This window comes from Pelodiscus sinensis, chromosome 14 (genome assembly GCF_052426305.1).
Source record: "Pelodiscus sinensis isolate ZL-2025 chromosome 14, ASM5242630v1, whole genome shotgun sequence".
NCBI classification, from domain to species: domain Eukaryota; kingdom Metazoa; phylum Chordata; order Testudines; family Trionychidae; genus Pelodiscus; species Pelodiscus sinensis.
This window is the reverse complement of record NC_143065.1, coordinates 27848296-27875862: the sequence shown is the minus strand read 5'-3', so window position 1 is coordinate 27875862 and position 27567 is coordinate 27848296. Positions and strand designations below refer to the sequence as shown.

General features: G+C 44.1%; 1 protein-coding gene across 1 annotated transcript; it reads right to left on the bottom strand.

Annotated features, from left to right (window-relative positions):
- Positions 1-22020: 22020 nt before the first annotated feature.
- On the bottom strand, positions 22021-26078 carry MEX3B (mex-3 RNA binding family member B). The gene is made up of 2 exons (XM_075897121.2): positions 25392-26078; positions 22021-24592 (listed from the first exon to the last, which is right to left on the bottom strand). Exons 1-2 carry the CDS (start codon positions 25642-25644, stop codon positions 23235-23237), a joined length of 1611 nt encoding a protein of 536 aa, XP_075753236.1. The 5' UTR covers positions 25645-26078; the 3' UTR covers positions 22021-23234.
- Between the last annotated feature and the right edge of the window lie 1489 nt (positions 26079-27567).

Below are 27567 nucleotides of genomic sequence, written 5' to 3'. Positions count from 1 at the left end.
TCCATCTCTTGCATCATTTTTGTGGGGGGCTTTTTTTCTGCCCCCTCTCCAAATTTTCAACATCCTTTTAAAAATCTGGACACCAGAACTGTAGGCAGTATTGGTTTTACCAGTGCCACCTCCCACGGTGAAATCACCTCTCTGTTCCTAATAGAACTACCCCTCCTCCCCCATGAATACATCCAAAGTGCTCATTAGCCCCTTTTACCACAGCAAGGCACAAGGTGCTCAGATTGAGTTGCTTTCCAGGAAATAGACCCCCTACTCCTCACCTATTCTTTAGGTCTGTCTTGCATTTCTGGTACCTGAGGGTATGTCTACACTACAAAGTTAATTCGAACTAACAGATGTTAGTTCGAATTAACTTTAATAGGCGCTACACATACAAACCGCTAGTTTGAACTTAATTCGAACTAGTGGTGCGCTTAATTCGAACTAGGTAAACCTCATTCTACGAGGACTAACGCCTAGTTCGAATTAAGTAGTTCGAATTAAGGGCTGTGTAGCCACTTAATTCTAACTAGTGGGAGGATAGCCCTTCCCAGCTTGCCCTGGTGGCCACTCTGGGCACCACCAGGGAAACTTGTCTGCCCCCCTCCCGGCCCCGGAGCCCTTAAAGGGGCACGGGCTGGCTACGGTGCCCATGCCAGGTGCAAGCCTGCCAGTACCCAGCCAGCAGACCCTGCACCTGACACGGCACGAGCCAGCCACCCGCTGACCCCCAGCCCTCTGCCTCTTCCTGGGACCAGGCTGGTGGCTCCCAAGAGCCTGCCCGGGGCCGCAAGAGGCCTGGTCTAGTGTGGACATCGTGGACCTCATCCACAACCTCCGCACTAGGCACAGGAAAGTGGCCATCTAGGGCAGGAGAGCTGCCAGCCTGGCCACCCAGGAGCAGGTTTGCATGAAAATCAAGGTGGTCCAGTGAGACCCCCGACCCTGAGCTTAGAACATAAAAACATAAGAACGGCCATACTGGGTCAGACCAAAGGTCCATCTAGCCCAGTAGCCTGTCTGCCGACAGCGGCCCACACTAGGGACCCTGGAGGGGATGGACCGAAGACAATGACCAAGCCATTTGTCTCATGCCATCCATCTTCAGCCTTCCACAAACAGAGGCCAGGGACACCATTTCTACCCCCTGGCTAATAGCACTCCATGGACCCAACCTCCATGACTTTATCTAATTCTCTTTAAACTCTGTTATAGTTCTAGCCTTCACAGCCTCCTGCGGCAAGGAGTTCTACAGGTTGACTATTTGCTTTGTGAAGAAGAACTTTCTGTTATTAGTTTGAAGCCTGCTACCCATTCATTTCATTTGGTGTCCTCTAGTCCTTCTATTATGGGAACTAATGAAGACCTTTTCTTTATGCACCCTCTCCACACCACTCATGATTTTATAGACCTCTATCATATCCCCCCTCAGTCTCGTCTTTTCTAAGGTCCCTTTAAGCACAGCCCTCGGCTAGCCTGAGACAGCAGCTCCACACTCTAAGTCCTAATCTGATGCCCTGCCGGCACTGCTTCCGGCCATCCTTAACCTCGGTTCAGGGTCCACTCAATGTGGACATGCTAGTTCAAATTAGAAAAATGCTAATTTGAACTAGTTTTTAGGTCTAGATGCACTAGTTCGAATTAGCTTAGTTCGAATTAACTAATTCGAATTAAGTTAGTTCGAATTAGTGCTGTAGTGTAGACATACCCTGAGTGTATAACTTTACCTCTGGCGATATTAAAGTACATTTTGTTTGAGTGGCCCAGGTTACCATATTGCTCTACATAATTGCCCTCTCTTCATTTTTACTTACCACTTCATCTGTTTTTGTGTCAGCAGCAACTTGTATCCACTGTGATTTGATATTTATTTCCAGATCGTAGATTAAAATGTTGGGGAAGCCAACAAGAAACGCCCCCATTCAGTGAAGATTCTACTATTTGAGATGCCAGTTAACCAGTTCTTAATTCATTTAATGTGTGCTTCCTTGACATGGCACAGTGCTATTTCTATCAGAATGTCATGTAGTGCTAGGTCTTACAAAAGTCTAAATGTATTTATACCTATGCAGCTATCCTTTATCAATCAAGTTTGCATCCTCATCAAAGAATGAATTCAAGTTTGTTTGGCAAAACCTAATTTTCCATAAAACAATGTCGACTGGAATTAATTATATACTATCATTTAATTCTTTATCAATTGCGAGCCTACTCCATCATTTTTCCCAGGCTGATATCAGGCTAACTGGCCCTAGTTACCTACTTGCCCATAGTTACCTGCTAGCTCTTGAATATTGGCACAATCATATCACTCTTCTAGTCTTCTGGAATTTCCATAGTATTCCAAGACTTATTAGAAATTAATAGCAGGTGGGACAGAGATCTCCTCATTCAACTCCTTCACGATCCTTCGACACAAATTATCTACTCCTGCTGATTTTAAAATATTTTCCCTAATATATGTTGTTCCATATCCTCCTCTTTCCCTAATGGAGTGAAAAGTATTTCATCATCTTCCAATAATCTGAGTTTATCATCCTACATCTTTCCTCACACAGAACAGAAATGTTTAATGAACACTTCTATGGATTCTGCATTGTCACACAAGAATCACTTCCTTCTTCTCTCTCAGTATTTGCCTCTTTCATTCCCTAGGACTTCTGCAGAACTCCTGGAATGAGGTTGTGAGACATGACACCCCCCCTCCCCCCCGACTTTCCCCTTTGGCCTTGAAAGGCCAGTATATTCCAGGATATAATTATTTTTAGATATTTTTAAATTACTTTAATGTTAATGTCACAAGTAAAGAAAGAAGAAAGAAACCAAGTGTATAGCTAAGTGAGTGCAATAACTGAACATTGTCTATTTATTGTAAATAATCCTATAATAATGGAAAATCTATTACAGGTGTAACCCACAGACCTAGTGTGGTTCACTGTCTCATGCAGTGGCACCTAGACCACAGCAATGGCTAAGATCAAGAGACCTCTACAACATGGGCTGAGAGTCCGTTGGCTTTTAGCTCAAAGGGTAGAGGCTCCTATATTGAGGTCCCAGTTCAAATCTGCCTTGTGGCAGTTACACAGGCACATCTGAAAATATTAAAAAAGTCAATATGCCAAAATGGGTCAATAAGGAATGAGAACTATTGACCCATTTTGACCATATGATTGTAAAAATCAGCATATCAGACTAATTATGAAATGGCCTGTATTCTTCAACCCTTAGTAACTTTCATTTATAAATGCAGGAAAGGTAATCCATAGCAAGAACTTATATGGATGAATGATCTGAAGGCATGAGGTAAGCGTGTATACACTGGTTTTCTTAAGTGGATCCTGCCAGCATACACATCACTGTTGTTCACACCAGGAACAGCAAGAGAAAGAAGAAACCCCAAGGCAAAGAACAAGAACACAGGTTATCATTTCAACAGGGACTAGAGATAGTGCAAAGGAAATGAACAGATAAATAACCTTAAAGTGCATTGGTGTTGCATTGAAGAAGTTGCAAGTATTATGCTTCTACTATAATAACTGAAAAAAATCTATTAACAGGTTGCAAAACCAAAACTTAAGTTCTTGTAGCAAGATCAAAACAAGATTCTAATTGCCCAGGAAAGAAGGGGTGAGCAAGAAAACAGGGACCCAACAAAACTGTAAACTGTAGCAGGCCCATACACAGAAATTTCTGCTGGGGTGTGTGTGCCTTTTTTGGGAAATGTGGGCCGCAATTTTTTTTAAATATAAGGGAGTTCAAAATAGTCCTGCACTGAGTGTGCATAAGAGAGGTTAATAAAAAATTGAGTGGAACCTGACTGGTAAAATGATTTTGTTGTAACATACTAAAAATGTTACACAGTAATAAAGGTTTTATAGAAATTACCTTCTGGGATCATGGCAGGCAGTACAGCCACCATAGCCTCCCACTCCCTCGGTTGCCCCGGCCTGCTGCTGCTCTACCTACTCAACCAGGCCGGCACCAGGTGAGTGTGGGCGGGGCTTCTAGCCAGCAGGGTGGGGGCACCATTCCCCCGGTCGTGCCACCCTGCCACCAGCCCCGCCCGCCCATTCCCCCACAACACAACTCTCTCCCATTCCCCTAACACAGGGGTCCTCACACTTTTTGGCTTGTGGCCCACCTAGCTCAATGCAAACTTTTCCATGGACCACCGGTTGCTAATGGAAACTCGCCATTAATTACATAATTATGCCCAAGCCATTTTGCTGGTGCTGCAGTTAGGGAGAATGGTTTAATTTAACCAGTAATAAAGGAAATATTAATTTAAATTATTAAACAGACTAAGTGCTTTAACTTTCTCATGTTACATTTACCAAGTTTAATTTTAAATAAAGTGAATATTAATTTATGTCCAACACAAAAGATTTCAATGTTTTCTTTATTTATGGCAGGGGTGGGGAACCTTTTTTGGGTCGGGGGCCACTGACCCACAGACACCACACAAGGCTGAAGCAAAAAAACCCTCCAAACCCTCCCAACTCTCACTGATGTGGCCCCCAACTGAGACTCCCCACTCCACTGATGCTCTAGCTCCATGGGGCAAGGTGGAGGGAGAGGAAAGACTGATATTCAGGGCTTCCCATAGGCCAGATTTACTCTTTTGGGGTTCCAGGGTTAGTGGATTTTGGAGAACCCCTAGACTTTGGGGTTGGGACAAAAATGGGGGGGTTCAGTGTGTGGGACTAGGCTGCCAGCAGGAGGAATGAGGGTGCAAGGTCTGGATGGGAGGGTAGGGTGCAGGAGCAGGCTGGGAGTAGGGTGTCTGGCCGGGAAAGAGGGCAAGAGCAAGGGAAGGTGCAGTGTGTGGCCAGGAGGGAGGGTGCAGAAGCAGGGTGGGGGCAGGGTATCTTGCCAGAGGGGAGGGGGCAGGAGCAGGATGGAGGTGCGGGGGTCTCGATGGGGTGTATGTGAGGGAGCTGGAGTGTGGGGCTCTGGGCATGAGGGAGTGAGGGGCACTTACTTGTCTTCAGCCCTTACACTGGTCCCAGGCACTGCTCCCACTGGCCAGATTTTGGCCAATGGGAGCAGTGGGGAAAGCCTACAGGCAGCGCATCCATGCCAAGCTTGGGTAGCATCACTGGGTGCACGGTGCAGGCAGCAACTCTTTAGAGCAGCGTGTAAACTGAGATGCTGGTATTCAGCTGCCCTGAAGCCCCTGCTGTTCTCCATGATGATGATGAACCCTCAGGAGCAGCCCCACGTCTCCCAGATATTTGATCAGCTGGAGGGGCTGCAGCCAACCCGGAAGGGCCAGGCCAGCACCCAGATCTGAGGCTGGGGCCCTGTGTGGTGGGGAAGGGCCAGGACTGTGTGTGGAGGCTGGAATTGCATTTAAAATGGAGCTGGAGGTTTAAGGCAAAACAAGGGGTGTGGGGTAAAGCCCTGCCAGTGCTTGGCTGGCACATGCCATCTGCTTCAGGACCACGTTGGACACCCACCCTCACGCCAGACACTCAGCCAGCCTTGGCCTGACACTGCTGAGGGCACACGCCCTGAGCCCCAGGGTGCTCCCTGCCAGGAGCACCTCCCCCCAGGCTTTGGTGCCCTGTCCTAGAGCTCCACTTGGCTGGGGAGGCAGAAGGGGTGAGCACTTCACCTGCCTCCAGAAGTTGTGGTGTCAGCATTTCCTTGGCCCTGGGGAGGGATGCTGCCTTCTGCCCCTCAGCCAGAGCTGGGAGCGTCCCCTGGGTCTGCTGCCGAGATCTACGCTCCCTCTCTGGTTCACAGCTGCTGCTTCTGCCTTCTTGGGCAGGCTGTTCCCCATCTCCTGCTGGAAAGGGGGGGGTTCAGCCTGTGCCCCCCCCCCCATGTGAGTCATTGTGGGTTTTCTGTCCAATAAAATGTGTGTGGAGAGAAAAAACAAAGAGATCTCCTGCTGAGCGCAGGTCACGGGCCGCCGCTCAGGCTCCAACAGCTCGCTCTCCACAGGCTGGCTCCGGTGGCAAGAACAGCAGCAGCAACAGCTCCCCATGAGGAGGGGGATGGGGAGCACTTCTTCCCCACAAGCCCAATCGTGCAGCGAGGCTCAGGGCTCTCTCTCCACACCCCCACCCCAGCGGGAAGCCGGCGCTGGTGCTCCAATCTCAGAAGAGAGGGCGAGGCTGCAGTGCCAGCGCAGGCTCCCCACTGCAGGAAAAAGGGGGGGGACCAAACTCCAGCCACAGACCACCTGCAAGGCAGCTGCAGAGCCCCCCTCGCTGACTTGGGGAAACATCGGGATGGAGGGGGAGGCTGCATTCACACCCCTGTGCATACGGGCCTGTGTAGTTACCAGAGTGAAAATAAAGAGATGACAGTGTTGGGCTAGACCTGCTTCCCTGCAAGGTCTAAATAAGCATTCTTCTGCAGTCCTAATTGTTTCACTGCATACAAAGAGAGAAGTAGATAAAAGCATAAATACTCTCACTGGAAGGTTGTAGCACCACTTCAGTTCTGAGAATTAAGAATACCGACATACAACTTCCAAAAAAAAATCAGACTGCTTCCTCAAGCAGAGAAGCACAACTCACGCCGCCTTGTCTAAACTGTCTCTTCCCAGACCTATTCAGCTCCCATACTTTTCTACAAAGCCTCTAGTCTACAAGCTGGACCTGGTAACTCCGGGTTCTGAAAGGGAGAGCTTGCAATTCCAATACAGGCCTCAATACTCAATAGGCCACACAAACATCAGTATGATATTCTCTGCAAAGTAATTTGAAAATGTCACAGGAAAAATCTGACTGTACCTGACTGGAAGCAAGACAGATTCACCAAATTGTCAACCACTAGGAACAGGTCTGCACTATTCATTTACTTTTGAGGAAAAGGAACATTTACTTGCCTCCTGGCCACTCAGAGCATATGAGGTAAAATCGTGGCTCTTCTCAAATCAGTGACAACATTCTCAGTGACTTCAGTGTGGCCAGGATTTAATATTGTATGCTATGGGATCAGATTCCACTACTCTGGCACTCCAGCCATCTGGCCTCACGTCACCCACTACAGGCCATCTGTAAACTATGACGAACTGTGATCAAAGACCATGGAGGAGGCATTTTGGAACTACAGTTTTAGTAGTGGAGAAAAATAAGAGTTTTGTAGGACTTGCTACTCAATAAAAAGACACAATTGTATAAATACCAGGATGGTGCATTTTGTATCCTGCGTTTGTGATTTTCATGTTGTCCAATCTGACATCTGAATTTATACGCCAAAAACCGCAAAACAAACTTTTTACAGGCAAATTTTAAAAAACAGCACAAGTCCATTTACTCAATCTGTAAATAATTCAACATACAACATTGTTCATATCATGTCATGTAACTTATGATTCTCTAGCAATATAAATAAGAGGCCTTGGTAGATTTCAGAGGGTAGTATGAAGTGTGTCTAAAGCAACCCTTCAGTGATTGGTACTTCTTTAATGCCATGTAACTGTTCTGCTACTGGAATTTAATGTTATGCAATTTGATCTGCTGACCACAAGGAGAAATAGTAACATACTAAGCAAGTTCCTAGAGACTTACAAATCAAAATGCTCTGGATTGTTGCATCTTTTGTCAGCCTACCTGCTGCATGTTTATTAGGGCATGTCTACACTAGGAAATTATTTTGAAATAACTTATTTTGAAATAATAACCCCTAAAATAACTATTTCGAAATAAGCTTATTCCCCAAGGAAAGCAGGAGTTATTTCAAAATAACCAGCCCCTTATTTTGAAATAATGGGCTAGATAGTGTGGACTCTCACCTTATTATTTTGAAATAAGGGGAATTATTTCGAAACAACTCCCTAGAATAGACCAGGGGTTAGTGTCCTCATTTCTCTACCTGCAGGATAGTAAAGCGAGGTTATTGCTGGATAATACAACCTCCCAAAGTTTGCCCATTCTACTATTTCGCATGACACTATAACACTGCACTTATATGATATGCTCTTTACTAGGATTTTAAGTACTTTTAAACTATGAATTAATTTTCCCTCACAACCTTCTTAATATTGTCATGTTTACAAGAGGGGAAACTGAGGCAAAATTTAAATGATTTACTTAAAGTTACACAGAGCTCCTGAGTAGAGCTGCAAAAATAATTAAGTTCTCGTCACTCTTTGTCCTATATAAGAGCAACAAGACCATAAAAATGTTTTTTCCCTCTGAATACGAGGTTCTCAAAAATATTTGCTGTCACCTTAAGTTCTATGTTTTGTACCTTTTGCACCAATGAATCAATAATGGAGTGTGGATCTTTTGGTGCAAGGGCTACTCCAGGAATGGCTAGTATCCCAGGAGTACGAGCAGCAGGGATCCTCACTGAACTTCAGAAATGCCACACTAGTTATATTTTTGTATTAGTGAAACAAAAAACATTTTTACTCTAGCAAGACCTTGTCTGATTTACCAAAAACTGTTTTCTCATAGCCTTTAAGAAACCGATTCTGTTCTCACTTACACCAGTGTAGCGCTAAAACATATCCAGTAATTTCTATGGAATTATGCTGGCTTTACACCTGTGTAAACTGAGAGAGGGTCTATGACCCAATGGGCCTGATTTTTCTGTCATTTAAACTGGTTTTAAATCCACAGTACTATACTGACTGTGGTGGAGTTCTTCCTGATACACACCAGTGTGAGAGCAAAATCAGCTGGTTTGTCTACAGGGAAATCAAAGCACATACCTGTAAAACCAAAAGGTCAATTGCTTTCTTAACACCCATGTACATTGGGAATGGCACTATTCGGTAGTGAAAAACTGGGGTGAGAGGAGACTCAGGCCTCTGGAGTCATGTAAAGACTTGTTTTCACAGCAGAGAATGAGTCAAATTAACGCCTGGTGTAACTCCATTAGCTTCAGTGTGGTTACACCATTGTTCTTAGTGTGTGCTTCTTTTTAATATATGTTAGCTCTGATAGTAGTCACATTCATTTGTTGACACCAACCAGAAGTTTCAGCTCTTTCACAACTTTTCTGTCATATCACTTCAATTTCATCAATTTTATTAGCCTCAGACACTGCTTTAATATCAAGCCTTTCTGATCCTCCTGGCTACCTTCATGAAATGGATAATAAATTGTTATTTTTCGATTATGCAATCTTAATACAACAAATCAGCATTCCAACTTGTCATTTAACTACCTTGCAAGTCTGACACGGTTTTCATGATTAGCGGATTTAGGTATTTATAGAAAATTGGCACTTAGACATTAAACTGATATTAGCTACAGATTTCTGCATAGTAATACAGTAATCATCACTTGAAGTAGTCACGCTACACCTGAAGCACATAAGGGCCTGCACTCCTGACTAGGATTGCCAGATGGTTTAACCAAAAATACCAAACACCTTCCCCTCATCTCCCCCCCCCCCCCCAAAAAAAGAAGAAAACAACCACCGAGGAAAAAATTCTGTTGAGGAAAAAAAAAGAAGACCAAAGTTGTTGAGCAAAAAAATTAATTAATTAATTAATTAAAAAATTTTTTAAAAACAGCATGGCCCCTTTAAGAGGCTTTTTGGACCTAAGAGGCAGCCATCTTGACTCTCCCTGCTCCTGGCTAGACAGCTCCCCTGCAGAACCAGGTAAGAGGAGGAGGCCTGGGTCCGGTTGCTGAGTGTGTCCAGGTGTCCGGTATTGACCCAGACAGTCCAGTATTTTTGCCCCCGGCCAGGAAAAAAATCAGAAAATACCAGACATTTTAGGTGTCCGGTATTTTCTGAATTTTTTCCTGGCCGGGGGCAAAAATACTGGACTGTCCGGGTCAATTTCGGACACCTGGCAACCCTACTCCTGACTATGGCTGAGGAGAACACAATGCAGCTGAGGTTAGGAAGGAGGGGAAAGGGATTTCTATGCCACTGGGCTTGTCCCCCAACTGCAGTAAATTGACAGCCTAAGGAGTCCAAAAGTATCCAGGACTCAGCAGGGCATAGGAACACTATGGTCACACTCCCTTTGATAGCAGCAGGGAGAAAGGAGCCCAACTCTCACCCCTACACTAAGTTTGTGCCACTAGAGGATCCCACTGATGATCCAGCTGTGGTGAATTACACTGGCTCTCAGGTCATAATCTGCAAGAAGATGTGCTAAACTAACAACAGTGAAATGAACAGGTTAAGCAGTAAACTCTCTCCTATTCAAAATCCTGGCAACCATTAACAGGCCTACTCCAGTTAAAGTCACGGGTGTGTTGCTATTGATTTCAATGGATGCTGTATAGAGCTGTGTCTGTTTAATAAGATGTATCTCAGCAATGAAAGGGAAAGCCAAATCCACTGTCTGTGTCAGAGACAGAGGTTTCTGGACATGATGGAGTTATGCAGGAGTATGCTGTGAGGTGAGGAGCCCAGATCAACCAGCACAAGCACATCCTGCATTCAGAAAGCACAATGGGTGTGATATTAGCATAGCTGAGGGACTTGGGGCTGGGGTATTCTCCACAGAATCATTCTGTGAGCAGGAACGTTCCTCACTCCCTTCCTGAATCTGCCTAATATTGCACCTGGAAATTAAAATATAAATTATAGGAAGAAATAGTCATAAAATGTAGGTTTTATGGACTAAATTCTGTCCTGGCATAAGTGTGCACAAATTCTATTAAAGTCAGTGGAAATTATACCAGTTACGGCTTTTTTTTTTTTTTTTTTTTTGTGCATGTATATCATTTGGATATTTTTCCTTACACCAACCATATATACAGGATACTTGGCATTGCCTCTATGTTATCTTAGGAGAAAACAAGTAAAAATAATTGAAGCATAAAATCTAAACAGATATTTGTGTCCTGGCTTCATAATTAACAACTGCAATTTTTTATATTAGAACACTTTTAAATTATATCATGGGGCAAGTTTACCCCACTGTTCTTTTGGGGGTGGGGGATGGTAGCCCAACAGTTAAGTTTTCTGGTCAACCCTTAGCCTCGGGGCAGTTGGACCTACTGGCCAAAATCTATAAGGGCACCCTTCCTGATGGGGTTTTGAGGCTCAGTGGACAAATTCAATGTAGTCTCCCTCAGCGCTGTGTGGCCCAGTGGTGAATCGATAGGGCTGCTGCCTTCCTTCAGGGCTATGTGGCTCAGTGACCCTATCAGTTGTGTGTTCACCACCGAGTCAGTATGGATCCAAATGAAACCTGCAGACGGCTAGACACCCTTTCCTAGGTACATCCTACTGAAATGGTCTGGACATCTCCAGGTTCCTCAGTGTGGTAGAACCTGGTGATTCCAACGTCCCTAAGTGTCCACAGGCACCTGGGTATCTGCTTGGGTCTTACCATCTTTGGCTTCCACACTCTGGGGCTTCAGCAACTCCTAAACTGAAGCCTGAGGCTGCAAAAAGCATCTTCCCTCCTCAGCAGTCAGCCCAGACTAAGCTGAGCTACACCAGTTAGAGCATGCTCAGAAAGCACAGAAAGAAGCACCTTCCTCTGCCCAGAGTGTGGGGTTAACACCTTGCACTGGACAAGAAGGGAAGTACACTCCATCACAAATAAGTTTATAACCAGATGTGATAAGTAAGTCACTGAGAGCTGAAAATTGCCTCACCCAATTTTGGTTCTTGATATTGAGGGACTTGAAGTTTTTGTTTGAAGACGACAAAAAGAACAAACTTAATTTTGGTAATTTCATGTCTTTTTGCTTTCTACTTAGATAAGTAATAGATTTTTTTTTAAAAACCCTAATTTTACCAGCACTTAGTCTTTAATATATCCCAGCAGCTATTGGTACTTTGGGCAAGGTGAAGGGTGGGAGGATGTTTGAAAAGGCAAAAATACATGACTACACATGCACGTTTAAAAAAAAGATCTTAAACAATACTAAAACTAAATGTAGCTTTAAAAGACCTTTTAAAAACATCTGTTGATGTTAGAGATTTAATTAAAATGTAATTAGTTATACATTCTACTTTGAAATGAACAGGCATATTACAGCCTTCTCCTACAATGAATTCCCTTTCACATTCATACCTTGCCTTTGCAGTAAAAAGACAATTCTTTACAATAAGAGTTATAAAGATAATATCATCTTATGTACAATTTTACAATCTAAGTGAACATAAAGCAATTCTTTACACAATGGTACAAAACCCTATTCATTATACTTAGGACATTTTAATGCTGTATTATAAGTGTTTTTATATGTACATAAGCAAATAATAGAGATAAATGACCGAGTCTATTACAGATAATGAATTCTGATGTACGCAGTCAACTACTGTTTTTAATATCAGAAAAATCCTAACATAGATCAGCAAGTTACAAATCAACCTGCCTCTTTCAATAGTCATTTACATGACTCGAACTTTGACATACAAGTTCTCATCCTACATGTATTTCTCTGTGTGTGTACAAATCTATGGTCCTACCCACTAAATAGCCCTCTCCATAGCTGATGGCCTATGGAAGATCCACTGACATGCTTTGCTAGAGAACGTCAAAAGATTATTCCAATTCCATCACAGAACTAGTGCATCAATAGTAGCCATAAAAATCCCTATTGGACATCTATGCAAAATTAGGCATCTCATGGCTGCCAAAGTCCATCAAAAGAGGCATGCCCAACCGCACCATATGAGACTCATGAGGAAAACATCCGGAGACATTGCACTGAGCATACCCTAATCATGGGCAGGCCGAAAGATGTATGGCTGAAAGATGTCTAGCTGAGGAAAAGTGAAACTCAAAGCAGTCTATTCCTGGCACACAGCTCTGTTGCTCATCCAGGGAGAAGATGAATGGGCTGTTAGGACTGAAGATCAAATCTGGTCAAAAGTTGGTTCAATAATACAATGGAGATATACGCTGAGATAGGAACAAAAGACCCCACTTCCAGATAATCTTTATACTGGTAATGATCCTGGAGCAGCTGTTTCCTCATCTGGAGTCAAGTTGTAACTGTAGAACAATTATTCAGCAGCCTTTGGGTAGCTGTCATAAATGGGCAAGATAAGCATAGACAGAAGAATAGGATGGAAAGTGAGAGGCTCCTGTTATGTGCAGCCATGTGTTGTCATTTCTGAAGAGATCTGTTTGCTTTCAATTTTGCCGCAAACCACCTTTCCTTTTAACAAGTTGACCTGCTGTGGAGTCATCCAAAAATAGTGGGACTCATAAGGTTGAAGAAATGTTCTTCTGGACTGGGCCCTTAATTAATGTTAGCCACTTTTAGTATGGAAAATTATATTTATATGGCTTAAAACAGTAGTTCCCAACCTTTTCACTAGTGCGGACCTCTTCTTTCCTCCCCCCAAATCATTCGTGGACCCCCATCAAAGCCATTCTAGCCGCTATGTACACTTCATTAAATGAAAAAGGAAACATAAATAATTAACATTTAAAACTATGCACACTCATTTCCGACATCACAAGAATTCGATTGCACATCTCGTCACAACAAATTACCACAATGATTGGGCCTGCATAGCAACAAATAATAAACTTTTGGCTTACCTAGTGAGATCCCTGGTGTTATTTCAATGACTTCAAAGACTGGTAGGACTGAGGTTCAAGGCCTCAGGCCAGTTTAACTCTTCTGGGGTTCCAGCGTTAGTGGAATTTGTGGGCCCCTCTACACTCTGAGATGGGGCCAAAAATGAGGGATCCAGTGTGCAGGACAGGGCTGCCAGTGAATGGGATAGGGATGGAGGTGCAGAACCTGGGTGGAAAATAGGGTACAGGAGCAAGCTGGGGGTAGGTGTCTGACCAGGAGGAAGGGGGCAGGAGCAGGGTGCTGCTGGTGGCCTGGGCAGGGGACAGGATGATGGTGAGGGTTTGGGCAAGAGTCAGGGTGCTGGTGGGGGCCAAGGCAGGGGACAGGAGCAGGGTGTTGGTAGAGGTCTGGCCAGGGGGAGGAGACAGGGACAGCTCGGCTGGTACCTGGAGATCCCACAGCTGTGCACCAGGCCCAGGGTCTCAGGAAGCACATGTCCTGCTCCCCACCCCTCTCCCCAAACAGCTGGTGCATTTCCTGAAAAGCTGGGTCTGTCGCGCCGCCGGGGACTTCCTTCCCCCTGCTTCCTGCCTTCCTTCCTGCATGTTGTGCAGGGGGGAGAGTAGGAGTCCCGAGACTGTGCGCCTGCTCCAACTTCTCAGGAAGGGCGCGTTCTTCCTCTGCTCTCCACAACAGCCGGCTTTTCAGAAAGTGCACCGGCTGTTTAGGGGAGGGGAGGAACCACCCGCACACTTCCTGAGATGCCAGACCTAGCGTACAGCTGCGGCACTTCTCCCGTATGCTGCAGGGAGTTGGCGCTACCGCCATTTTCACAGGAGGTAGTGCCAGTGCGGGCTTTTTCTTGAGGTCGGGGGAATGATGAGACAGGAAGGGCTGGGACTGATCTTTTAGTAAAATGACATAGCTAGGGGAAAATGCCTGTTAGGTTTCAAACAATCTTTACTTGTGCAGCAATTAATTTTTCCTAATGGTTTTAAACATTCCTTGTGGCCTCAATTTTCATACAAGCATGACCAATTGAATAAATCAGACATGTGATTGCTCATGTGCATTTACCACAGTTTCAGTCACAATCCTGGTAATCTTGCATGCAAAGTTATAAAACTTTGAGTTTATGTTGCACATCCTATACTACGTAATTACCGCAGCATCTCATACAAAAGTCCTGGTGTCTACCATAAAGATTTTCATATTAAAAGATGCAGCATTAGACAACTTTCAGAGCCACAACAATGTCATCTGTTCCCAAACCAAACCACAGACATGCAAGCCAAGGGCACGCTGGGCTTTCCCTATAAACAACAGATAGCACTATATTGCAGAATCGACTACCTCAACAATTTAAATTGTAATGTCAGAACTCAATCCTGCAGTCCTTACTCATATATGTAGTCCCACTGAATTCAATAGCACCAGCCATTGGAGGAAGGATTATTGGATCAGGGTCTAATATTCTTCTCAATTTACCTAGACGTTTACACCACCATGAAAAAACAAAAAAAGAAAACTAAATCCAAAGTGTTACAGTGGTAATATCTCTACAACAGCAAAAAATTCTGACCTCAGCATGCCTTGCTCTGTCTTTGGTGCAACCTATGTGCATGTACATTCTTATGAGGTACTTCCAAGACCTACTGGCTATGTCTACACTGGCATGATTTTCGAAAATGCTTTTAATGGAAAAGTTTTCCGTTAAAAGCATTTTCGGAAAAGCATGTCTAGATTGGCAGGATGCTTTTCCGCAAAAGCACTTTTTGCGGAAAAGCGTCCATGGCCAATCTAGACGCGGTTTTCCGCAAAAAAGCCCCGATTGCCATTTTCACGATCGGGACTTTTTTGCGGAAAACATTACTGTGCTGTTTACACTGGCCCTTTTGGGCAAAAGTCTTTCGGAAAAAGACTGTTGCCCGAACGGGAGCAGCATAGTATTTCCGGAAAAGCACTGACGATCTTACATGAGATCGTCAGTGCTTTTCCGGAAATTCAAGCAGCCAATGTAGACAGCTGGCAAGTTTTTCCGCAAAATCAAATGATTTTGCGGAAAAACTTGCCAGTCTAGACACAGCCAAAATGTACGTGTGATACTGCATTGTTTGCACACCCAGAAGTCCCATTGAAGACAGTGGGAGTTTTAAGTGTGTAAGAAATGCAGGTTCAGGCCCAATATCATAGAATATTAGAACTGAAAGGGACCTCAAGAGGTCATCAAGTCCAGTGTCCAGGATACTATGTGCTGTACCCCAGTGCACAGGAATGCTTAAATTCTATGTGATGATAATTTGAAAAACAGTTGATTGTAAACAGCTTGCAATTAGGTTTGTTTGCACAGTGTTTCTCTACCTTTTTTTATAAAGTACCCCTTTTTAAAAAATAAATAAAAATTATAAGCACACCCAGTACCTACAGTTTTCAAAAAAACACACACACACACACACACAAAATTTCTACCACTGCAACACATTTGTTTAAGCAATTTAATCATAGCCAAGCGGGCGATGAAATTTTTGGGTGTAAAGAGTACAAAAATAATAAAGTGCTGTAAAACTTAAAACAAAAATTCAGTTTTCACCAAATTTCAGTTGTGTTGACATACCCCCCAGTTTTCTCTCGAATACCCCTAAGGGTACTCATACCACTGGTTGAGAAACGCTGCACTAGAGTAGTAAGATCAGCTTTTTATAATCAATATGCACTAATCAATTATAAAACATCACTAACAGTATTTTGCGCTTATATCTCATGACTTTCATTTCAAGATATTAGAGTGCTTTACAAACATCAATTCAAGCTTCACTATACCCCTGTGAAATAGGTGTCATTAATTCCATTTTACAGAGGGCAATATTAAAGCATAAATGAGGTTAAATGAATCACCCAAAATCTCACAATGAATCAATGGCAGAGGCAATAGTAACTACAAATCCTGAAACTCAGACTGTTGTTCTACCTCCTAAAGTGGTAATGATTTATTTGCTCTTTTCAAATAGTGGAAATAATTTCTAAATGTAATGGAAATATTCATGACTCTCACAAAAAGATTTCTAGAAAGTCATACTCCAGCTGAAATTTTCTTTTAACAAATGTAGTTTCCATGGCTTTGATTACCTGTCAAGCTATAAAGAACTCTAACAATCACAAAACTCCATGTAGGCACAAATGAAATCTAGCATTTCTACCATTAACTCAAGATTCAAAATCAGCCCGGTTACTGACAGGTAAAATGAATGAAACAAAAAGACAAAAGAAAGGACAAGATGCTCTCTTCACCCATTCAGGGCTGTAGATTTAAACAAGCAGTTCCCATTCATACTAATGGGAGTAGGCCACATTGTTTCTCTAGATATGGATGTAATAAAGAGGCAAAAGCACTTTACTGTATTTTAGCTTTATCAGAGACTGGAAGGCAGTGACAGTACATATAAAAATCTCTATTTTTTCTCAATTTAAAGCTAACCAAGCCACTTTTCCTGGTACATTATAGAGCACTGTAAAACTCCCCAGATGACAAATTAATCGTGCCTCAAGCAGTAAAATTACAAGATGCATTTAGTAAGACATGTATTTAACTGATTTGTTTCTTCATCAATAATTACACCATTTCCTTATTATTGCTCATTAGCAATGACATGAAAGAATAACTCACAAAATCATTTTGGGAGCAAATATAATAGACTCATAAGACTGGACCTTGAGAGGTCATCAAGTCCAAACCCCCTAAACTCAACAGAAGGGCCAAGCACCATGTAGACCATCTATGACAGATGTTTGTCTAACCTGCTCTTAAAAATCTCCAATGAGAGCGATTTCATCTGTACACACTGGATCAGGATTTATACACAAATACCCTTTGTATGCCATAGTGCAATTTACTAAAAGGATCAAATCCTGGTCTAATGAAAATTTTGCCATGGACTTCAGGGGTTCAAAATTCAGCTGTAAAGTGTAAATGGTCATGCATAGCTTCTAAGGCCTTAATCCTGTATTGTGATCCAGCTTGCCCATGAATTCAGTGAGTTCCCATCGGGTCTCCAACCAATATAATTGTACAATACAGGATGGAAGGTACATTTGTTCTCACAAAACTACACACACAAACCCTGAATTTGCATCTGCAAATCTTGTCTGAAACATTTAAAATACAGTTAAAGGAAGAGTAGAACATTCTATATACCACACTGATTAAAATGTGAATTTTTCTTTTGTGTAGTACATACATTATATATAGCTTGTTCCACAAAATTAAGCACCCCAACCTTTGTACTTTTAAATCAAATTTAAAAATTAGATTCTAATTATTCTATATATGCACAACTATGAAAACTTCATTGAAATAATTAAAATTAAGCAATAAAACAATAAACCCTTTTATAGGGTTCCAGTATGATTTACTTAAAAATATTTTTAAATCATTCTGTTATCCATATTTTGCTGCACTCAGTTGAGATTTTCAAGCAGTCATCAGTCTATAAGGACTCAAGTGTATCCATAGTTATCTATATGTGTACAGATAACCTCATGCTCGTGCATGTATTATTGTAGACTTCAGAGGTCATAAAATGATCTGTCTGCCATGGAGAGAGGCATTTGGACTCATCACTGCCACATAGCGCCTCTGTCCTCACTTCAAAGTGATTTGAGGGCACCCCAGCACCTTAAAGAAAGTGCTTCACAGCTTGCAAGTTTGAGCCTTTTGTCAATTGCCAGTTGGACTACAATAAACTTGTGAATCAGCAGTTCCAAACATTTGATCTTCTGAAGCATCAGATGTACTTTAACTGCTTTGGAGTTAAACTACAACTCTTTGTTGCCTAATTAGAGCCTTTCTGTTAGAAGGACAATGAGCACAGGAAACACTGATAGGTAGAAATAGTGTGAATAGTCACTTTTTTTCTATTTCAAAGTGACCACAGAAATACAATACATGCATGTAGGCAACTGTAGGATGGGGGATTTAGCCCTCTCCTTCTCTTCAAATTGCATTAATAGACGAAAGTGAATTCGGAACCAAAACTCCTTTAATTCGCTTTATTCAAAGTGGACAGATTTCAGTGGTACAAAATTATTAAAGGGATATTCGACAGCTATTGTTTTATATTTAATTCTAGCATGCCTCCCCCCTAATTAAAAGGTGTCTACACCTGTATAATAGTAAGCATGGACTTCTTCCCAATTAAATAACAAAGCTCTGATAGATTTCAATGTGAGAGGAGCAACCTTAGAACTCACATTCTAAAATGGAGTTTATTGAAGAACTAACCAAGGGAAAGTAAAATGAAAAATAATCCTATTCACAATTCAGTGTATATACATTTATGCAGATTTTTGCTGTTAGCTTTAGACTTTGTTCATGAGTTTCATTTCAGTTTAATGAAAAATACACTTAGAAAGTATATTTAAATTAATCTGATCATTACAATTATCTGGCAACAAAATAATATAGTAGGTAGACCTTTCTCGTCATTAGCCTGCTGTAGTTTTGAGGCCTGATTGATCATTACAAATTCTAGGGAGCACAAGATGCGGATATAAGAAACGAGTGGGACTTCATATATATGATAGTTATTATAAATGTAAATATCTCCTGTTCTCAAACTATATGTATACACTCCATGTATCATACGTTAGTAAAAACAGAGGGATATGCACAGAATCCTTAATTACTCTATGGTTTCAACCAACTAATTGGACCTGCCAAAAATATATTTAATTTTTCTTGGACATTAAAAGCTCAGTCCTGCAACCTATAACTCTACACAATTAGCTCTTACTTTTATGACTAGCTCTGGCAAGTTCAGTAGAACCACTTGCCTGAGTGAGGGCTTGAAACCTTACTCACAAGTCTCAGCCTCAGCCACTCGGAAGCCTTTGAAAAACAAATTAATCATTGTTCTGCTAGATAAATATTGATATATATTTCCAAATACTTAATTTGAAAGTGAACCTTAGAAAATGAACTTTGACCACTTTATGCTTTGACATATCTCTGTACCAAACATATTCGTTTATTATGGGTGGGTGAGGTGTCTCACCCCTCCAGGACAAATTCCTTTGGCAAATTGTCTCTCTTGGGACAAATTCTGTGCTGATCTATAGTCTCCGAAATCTGAATTAACTGGGGTATAAATCAGCATAAAATTTGGACCACTATGCGTGGCAGCACAGAGAGTATCTGCATATCATTCTTTGCCTAATCTTTGCTAATATACAATGGCTATGCCAGCCTATGAGCATGGTGTTTAAACAATCAGAGGACATGTGTTTTGGGTACATAAACTAATAGACAAAGATCAACATGTAATAGTGACCACTGTATAATACCTCAAAGAGGCACGGATCACTTGCTGGAGGATTCTCTGCATCTTGAGGTCCTTAAACCATTTGAGGACTTCAATATCTGAGATATAGGTGAGAAGATTATTCTAGGAGAGGGTGGGTGAGATTCTGTGGCCTGCATTGTGCAAGGGGTCAGACTAGATGATCATAATGGTCCCTTCTGACCTTAAAGTCTATGAGTCAGCCTCCACCTATAGGTAATGCTCAAACCTATATGCAGTCATGGGAACTGATTGTAGAATGGCCTCAGACACAGTCTACTAAGGCTGCCAATGTAGGATGCAGAAAAGCTACTGCTTCCACAGCTCCAGCTGCTATCAACACCCACCTTCGGGAAACAGGACAAAAACCACACTCTGGATCCTCCCATGGCTAAATGCAGATAATCCAGACCAGTCCCTCCACAAAATAAAGTGAGCAGCATAGAAAAATTAACACACCCAGTCACTGTAGATGCTGTGGGCACTGCAAATGGACATGATCCCTCTTCAAAATGTCAAACACACAGAGCATGCCCATGTACTTCTCCAAACCCTTGAAAGGAAAGGAAGCCAAAAAGGGGACCACAGCCATAAACATTGGAACTCCTTTGCATTATCCACAATAGATTTGATGAAGAAAATTGCAAAATAAATCCTGCATGATGGATGTTGAAGAGGAGCCTAGTTACATTTAGGCATCTGGGAAGGAGAAGGAATCAAGTCAATATTAAATGATGAGCCTATCACACTGCCCAACTCAATGATTGACAGTGCAAGTACTGAAAGATACAGTTATCAAGATAGTCTCCCTTACTTACATAATTGACAAAATTATTGTCCTACTGTAATACTTTAAGTAAATAACATTTTTGTTTTTTAATTACCTATTTCATTAAGGTTGGAAGATTTACACAGACTGGTCAGATTTACTTCTTCACGGGCATTTTCACACTTTCTGGCTCTCATACAGTTGCACAAATAGGACTGAAACACTGTGGAAAGGATTTTTAAATCCAAATGGCAAACTGACTATTTAAAACATTTCTATCACATGTGGACCTAAATGTTCTCACAGTAATCTTTTCAAGTCTCCACTTTCCCAAAGATTTAATGTATTTAAGGATATACATGGGAGATTATTCAAATAGTCTGTATTCCCAAATCCTTCTCCCTGATCACTGATTTTAAACTCAGAATAACTGTCCCAAAAGAAATGTTAAAATACTAACAAATACCCTGCCACCAACATAACAACCAAACACTTTACAGACAACACGTGATGCATAAAAGAAAACAGGACAGCTTTTGAATAAAAAGGTAATTACGAAAAATAAAAATTCACACCCAAACTATGTTACAGGTGTTTTGCTATCCTGCTTCAAAGGAGCATTGGCCTAATTTAAAACAAACATTTTAAAATGTAGTCATGTCTGCTATATAAAACATGCTCAAATATGGGGTATATGCACCAAATTTAGTTATACAGTTTGGACACAATGAATACAAAACTACTGCAATGTTTGCAGGTCTTGCTTTCCTGATTAAAACAGGAAACTTGCACACTTTCTTCATTCTTATGCCACGTGTTTGCCTGGTTAAAAATCAATAAACTTTACAAAGCAATAATTTGTTTATCCAAATAAGCACGTCAATACCAATTAGGCTGTACCACAATTACCAAATACCTAGAAGCAATTTCAGAAATTTAGGGAGAGATACTGATTTCAACCCCTTGTTCTACTCAAGAAAATAGTTGTCCTTCAGGGTCTGATCTTGCAAATATTGGAACTACTTTCAGGAGTTAAGAGTTTGCAGGATCGACCCATGATCGATGTATCAAAACAAGAGTCTCACGTTACCTGGCTTGAGATGAGCAATAGAAGTAAAGTTTATGATGTAAATAATTTGCATTTCCAAGAATTTACTAAATACAGCCATTATGCTGAAATTATACTTTCATTATTTTAAAAAAATATAATTCAAAAGACACTCTCTCTACTTTTTGTGGATAATCTACAGACTAAAAATACAAAATCAACTTTCCTCTTAAATAAGCAATATGAGGATTATTCTGGAAGTCTTCACAAAGTAAAGATTTCCAGTAATATTAATATGACATTATTAAAACTCTTATTTCATTATAAATGGGGAAAATATATCCAAGTCCAATCTCTATTCATGCCCAATCAAATCACCACACAAGCTATTTTTTCTGTAATATTTTATTTTATTTATATAGAAATACTTAAAAAAACATGAAGTAGCACCATTACTTAAGTTTTACCTTTATTATGTAGAACTTTAAATGTCAGAAAAATAAAACTCTTGATACAATTTCAAATCTTGTCTCAGCAAATATAATATTAGTATTTGACCATGAGGTTAAAGGCCCTTTATCATAAAATAAAATATACTTTGTTTTTAAACTTTGCTCAGTAAAGTACATTTAAGCTCAAGTAACGTCACCTACATATACATAAACAAGTGGTAAACAAATGTATTAAAATAGAAATACTAAAACTATAGTGGTGCAACAGAATTTTTGTAATTTCCACTGAATTCTATTTATACAAATGTTAGAAAGCTTCAACAGTTCCTTTTGACATATGTTTATACATTTCCATTTTTGTAATAATATAGAATAAAATATGCTTTATATCACTGAATAGAAAATATGCTGGGTGAAGTAGATTTAAAAGATTTTTTCTGAACCTATAAAATCTCCATCCCAACAGAATACTGTTCAAAGCATTACACATTTTATGGTTTGTAATTCTGTCCACAATTGTGTGATATTAAAATAATACAGTGTTCTTTGCCATAAGGCCATACTAAAATAAAAAAGATTTAACCCAGCTACAAAAAGTTCACTGAACTTAAATTAAAATACTTGTAAACATCTTTGCAATATGAAATATAATTTTTCAAGTCAAAAAAGAATAAAATACTTCAATCTGTATTAATGCAATTTATCTTTAAAACCTTTAAACGTTTTTAATATATATAAGAGATATGTTACAGTTTATTTTAACTTTGATAAAGCTGCAGTATCATGGTTTTCACAGGAATTTCTTGCCCTTTCAAGAACATTCAAAAAAGTATCCACCCATAGATTTAATTAGTTTGTTATAAGCATTCTAGGAACTACCAGCACGTTTTACTAACAGTCCACACACCATCATTATCATCATCATAAGCATTTTCTACTTTAAATGTAAAAAAAAAAAAAAAGTCTTGGAAGCTTCGTATTACAGTGTAAAAACTAGTCTAGTACTAGAATGTAGTCGTTCGTTATTATTTATAGCATGCATCAGATGTTACAAATATCCCCCTAACCCACCCTAGGCTACAGTACACTTCAATGCAAAATTAATCCTGCAAAGTTAGGTCCCCCTTTTCAAATGTGCGGATACTGCAGCTTTAAAAGCTCATCGCCTCCTCCTTCCCCCCACGCAGTCCAGAACCGGGCTCTGCGTTTGGGGACGGGTTAGGAAAAGATACGGATGGCCTGAGTAACTGCGCTGTGGCAGACGGGGCACTGGGGCTCCGTCTTCTCGCAGATGCGGTTGGCGCACTCCATGCAGAAGAGGTTGTGGCCGCAGGGGACCAGGGCGGCGATCACTTCGCTCTCGAAGCAGATGGAGCAGTCGCGGCTGCCCTTCCTCCGCAGGCCGGAGGAAGAGCAAGACGAGCTGGAGGAAGAGCTGGACGAGGAGGAGGAGGAAGCCGAGGAGTCGGAGGGCAGCCCCGGCAGGTGCGCGCCCAGCCCGTTGGCGTAGAGAGGGAAGGAGGCAGGAGAGATCAAGCGCCCCCCTCCTCCGCCAGGGTCGCTGCGCACCCGCCGGGCCAAGGGATGCTCCGCCACGCCCCCGCTGCCATGCAGGGGCGGGGAGAGGCGGGCCGGGGGCGGGACGGCGCAGCCCCGCCTCTGCGCGCTGCTGCCCAGCTGCAGCGCCAGGTTGGCGTTGGAGGCGGCGGCCGGGCCGCGCTCGAACTGGGACCAGAGCAAGGGGGCGCCGCCGGGCGGCGGGGCGGGGGCCAGGTCGAAGGCGGGCGGCGAGTCGAAGGGCAGCTCGGCGCAGCAGTCCGGGGAGGAGAGCGCCTCCCCGCCGTAGGCGCTGCTGTTGCTGTTGTTGTTGTTGTTGCCGTTGTGGGTGAAGCTGAGGGCCGGGCTGGGCGGGCTGTAGTCGGCCAGCCGGGCGCTGCCGCCCCCGAAGTAGGAGTCGGTGGAGGCGCTGCCCAGCGAGCTGGAGCTGTCGTTGCGGTAGCTGCAGAAGGGCTTGCGGCCGGGGCTGGGGGTGATGCTGGGCGGCGTGGGCTTGCTCCACAGGCTGCCCGGCCCGTTCAGCTCGAAGCCCACGTCCGTGCCGTTGGCGTGGAAGTCGTTCTCGTCCGTCAGCTCGATGATGCCCCCGGTGCGCATGGCGATGTGCGCCTCGATCTCCTCCCGGGCGCGGTCCACGTTCTCCGGCATGCCCGTCACCTCGAACACCGGCTCCTTGTCCCGGCTCGGGGTCACGATGTACGTGTGCGTCTGCTGCTGGATGCGCTTGATCGTGGCCCCCTTGGGCCCCACCACCAGCCCCACCACCCGGTAAGGCACCCGCACTTGGATGGTGGTCTGGCCGGGCAGGTTCGGGGGCCCCGGCACGGTGCCGTTCAGAGCCGTGTTCTTGTTGCGGGAGGCTCGGATCATGGAGAAATGTTCGGCCGCCGAGATGATTTCCCGCCGGGCCATGGCCACATCTTCCTTTCTGCCCGTCACAACAAAGAGCGGCTCCTCCCCGCGAACCGGGGTCTTGATGTAGGTGTTGGTCTTCGCCCGCAGAGCTTTGATTTTACAACCTGCGAGCGAGAGGTGGGAGGAGGGGGTGGAAGCAGAGAGGAGAGAAAAGTAGGTTACAAAGGCATTGTTGGGGTGCAGCGAGGGAGAGCAAAAAGCACCCTTCCACCAGGCTAGTGATGGCATTTTCCTAGCAAGCCCAGCCCCGATACACACCCCCACACATACTGCAGTTGGCCAAGAACATGTTCGCAGTGCAACTGACCGAATAGATACAACGTGCAATTCAACGGAACAAAAACAATCCATGTGCAAGTGAAAACTGGACAAGCAAACATGAGCAGCCCCCACCTCACACAAATACATTAGTATTCCCACGCGCCTGCTAATCACAATGGTGTTTGTTATTATTATTTGTCAAATAAGCTAGGAAGCAGTAGCCGAATTGAATAAACCAGTTTTCCCAATGCGGATGCTTTATTCCAATCCCATTGTTCCACTTCACCACTCATTTGTTCCCTTAAAAATCCGTGATTTCTAATTTTTTTTTTTTGGGGGGGGGGGAGGGAAGATCGAGAACCCGATTTTTTCAGTGCATTTGTCAATGGTAATGATCTGTCCTGACAGGAGAAAAGTGAGGTTTTTATTTTCGCTGGTAGCCGAAAGTGCATCTTGGAATGGATGCATACTGCGCCTTGCAAGCACCGCGTCTACTGCACTTTCTTTGTCTGTGGGAAACCCAGTCCTGGCCATAATAACACTGCAGTTTTACTGGGGATGGCCAGTGTCGCATCTCAGACACAGACCAGCCAGCATGGAGGGGGGAATCTCTGTCACACACACTCCCATTCAGTTACCCACCTTGCCTGCCCACGATCTCTGCGACGTGCTCGGAGCTGGGCACCGGGACGCATTCTGTCATGTTCACGCTCTTCTTCCGAGGTTCGTTGTCGTAGATGGAGCTCGTCTCGTCGTTATCCAGCCCCAGCAAGGAGAGCTGATCCAGGGCTATCTGAAGGGCTCTTTGGTCATCCAGGGTCTCTCCCCCTCCACCTCCTCCTCCGCCGCCGCCGCTCCCGTTTCTCTCCATGTCTGCAAAAAGCGAGCTGGGCATAGTCCCTGTGTGTGTTCCACCCTCTTTCTCCTGCGCTCGGTTCAGTAGTAAAAGATCAGACACAAAGGAAAACCCAAGGCAGATGGCCAGCAGGAGAGGAGGAAAGGGAGGGAAGGCGACTGCTGGAGACCGGGGATCAGTTGCCTTTTGCTTGTATATTTTGTATCTTTTTTTTTCAGTGCAATCCGGTTTATAAGATGTTTCCAGCACCCCCCCACGACTCCCCCCAAGTTTTTTTTGGCTGGGGGTGGGGTGGGGGGGAAGAACAGCGAGCGGAGCTCCGATGGTTTCCCCCCCTTGAGTTCCTGGCTGGCCACAATGCCAAGCGATGGCAGCGTTTCTTTAAGGAGCCCCTCCCAGACTCCACTCCACTCACTCAGCGTTTTTTCCTCTTCTCCCCTCCTCGGTCTGACCTACTGCTGCAGCCAGACAGCACTGGAGGGGCGGGGGGGGGGGGGGATCAGGGAGCCGCCGCGTAAGCGGCAGGAGCTGACAGCACAATGCTACTGACACTATCGCTGTGTGAGGCGATTGGACAGGCACAGTGCAGAGGGGCCGGCATTAGGCTGGCTGTCCCACTCCCTCTTCTTCTCCCTCCCCTCCCCTCCCGGCAAACTCCTCTCTTTGTTGTCTATTGCAGAACAATAAAGACTAGGCACTGGCTTGTATGTATCAACCTGGGATGCATCACTTCCCCCCCCATTTCCCTTTTCTCGGGTTAATTGTTTTATTAAAGAGCCCGACTTGCTTTTTAATCGATTGTGCAAAAGGCCGCAGGTCAATCAACCGAATGGACCCATCTTTCCACTCACCCGCCTTCCAAAAAATCCCCCCAAAACCCACGTTTTGCTTTTCTTCTGGCCATCAATCACGAAGTTAAAGGTGCTCCTTGGCGGGGGGCGGGTTATTGCACGGCAGCGCGGTTGTGTGCATTGTATTGGCTGATTACACGTTTCCCTGGGCAGCAAGCAGCGACTGAGTGACTTTCAAACTCAGCAGTGCCAGGGAGACTCGGGGAAGGGGGTGTGAGAGCAACATCTGAAAGCCAGCCCCCCAGGAGAACAATGTCACCGTCCCTTGCCCACACTGCTGGCGGCGAAACCCCCCCCCCCCCCCCCCCAGAGCCCTACTGCAATGCAACGACCGAGGAAAGAGACAAAGGTGGATTTCGCACCGGATGGGGGATACACTGCACTGCACTCCAAGCCGTAGCGAACAAGAGCGGTCCCGGGGGCAGCAGCATCTCACGGCAGAAGTGGCCCAGTGACAGAGCTGCAGCCCCAGTTCCCAGGGAGGTCTGATTTGCCGGTCGTTTTAGCACAAAGCTTCCCAGCCCTGCTGGGAGTGTCCAGGGCAGAGCTCGGTGCCTGCTTGGAACTGGTTGGCTTTGCGCCTGCGCCCCCTAGCTCCGCTTCGCCATGCGCACTGGCCTTCCAGGATAGGGTTAGGGCTGAGCCGAGTCCCGCGCTCCTTGCAGAGAGCGCGAGCCAGGTGCCGAATGGGGAGCTGTCCGCGCGGCGCTGCCGGGCCGCGGGGGTGGCGTTCACTGTGCCCCTCTCCGCGCTCCTCAGAGTGGGAACAAGGCACCTCCCGCGAGATTCCTGCAAAAGCGGGCGCAGCCCCTGGAGTGAGAGCCCCCGGCGAGGGATCATGGCATGTCAAGGCTGCAGGCAAAGCACCCCGAGAGAGATCCCTATTGCCCCCCAGGAAAGGGAGGGCGCACCTAACGGAGAGGGACAAAGCACCCGTTGCATGGGGTGGGTAGTACAGATAGGGCAGCACTCCACTAAGATGAGTCCCCATGGAGGAATATAGCTCTCGCCCCGAGGGCAAGCCGTGGAGAGGGAAAGGGGGACCCCACCCACTCAAGGCCCTCCAGGGGAAGGACAATGCCAGTGCACAGTGCTTTCCCTGGACACCTGC

Bases quoted from the DNA above. Each gene is read 5' to 3' on its own strand.
- MEX3B (XM_075897121.2), bottom strand. From the start codon at position 25,644: ATGCCCAGCTCGCTTTTTGCAGACATGGAGAGAAACGGGAGCGGCGGC. The intron at 24,593-25,391 runs GTGGGTAACTGA...TCTCGCTCGCAG, and splicing joins AGAGATCGTGGGCAGGCAAG to GTTGTAAAATCAAAGCTCTG.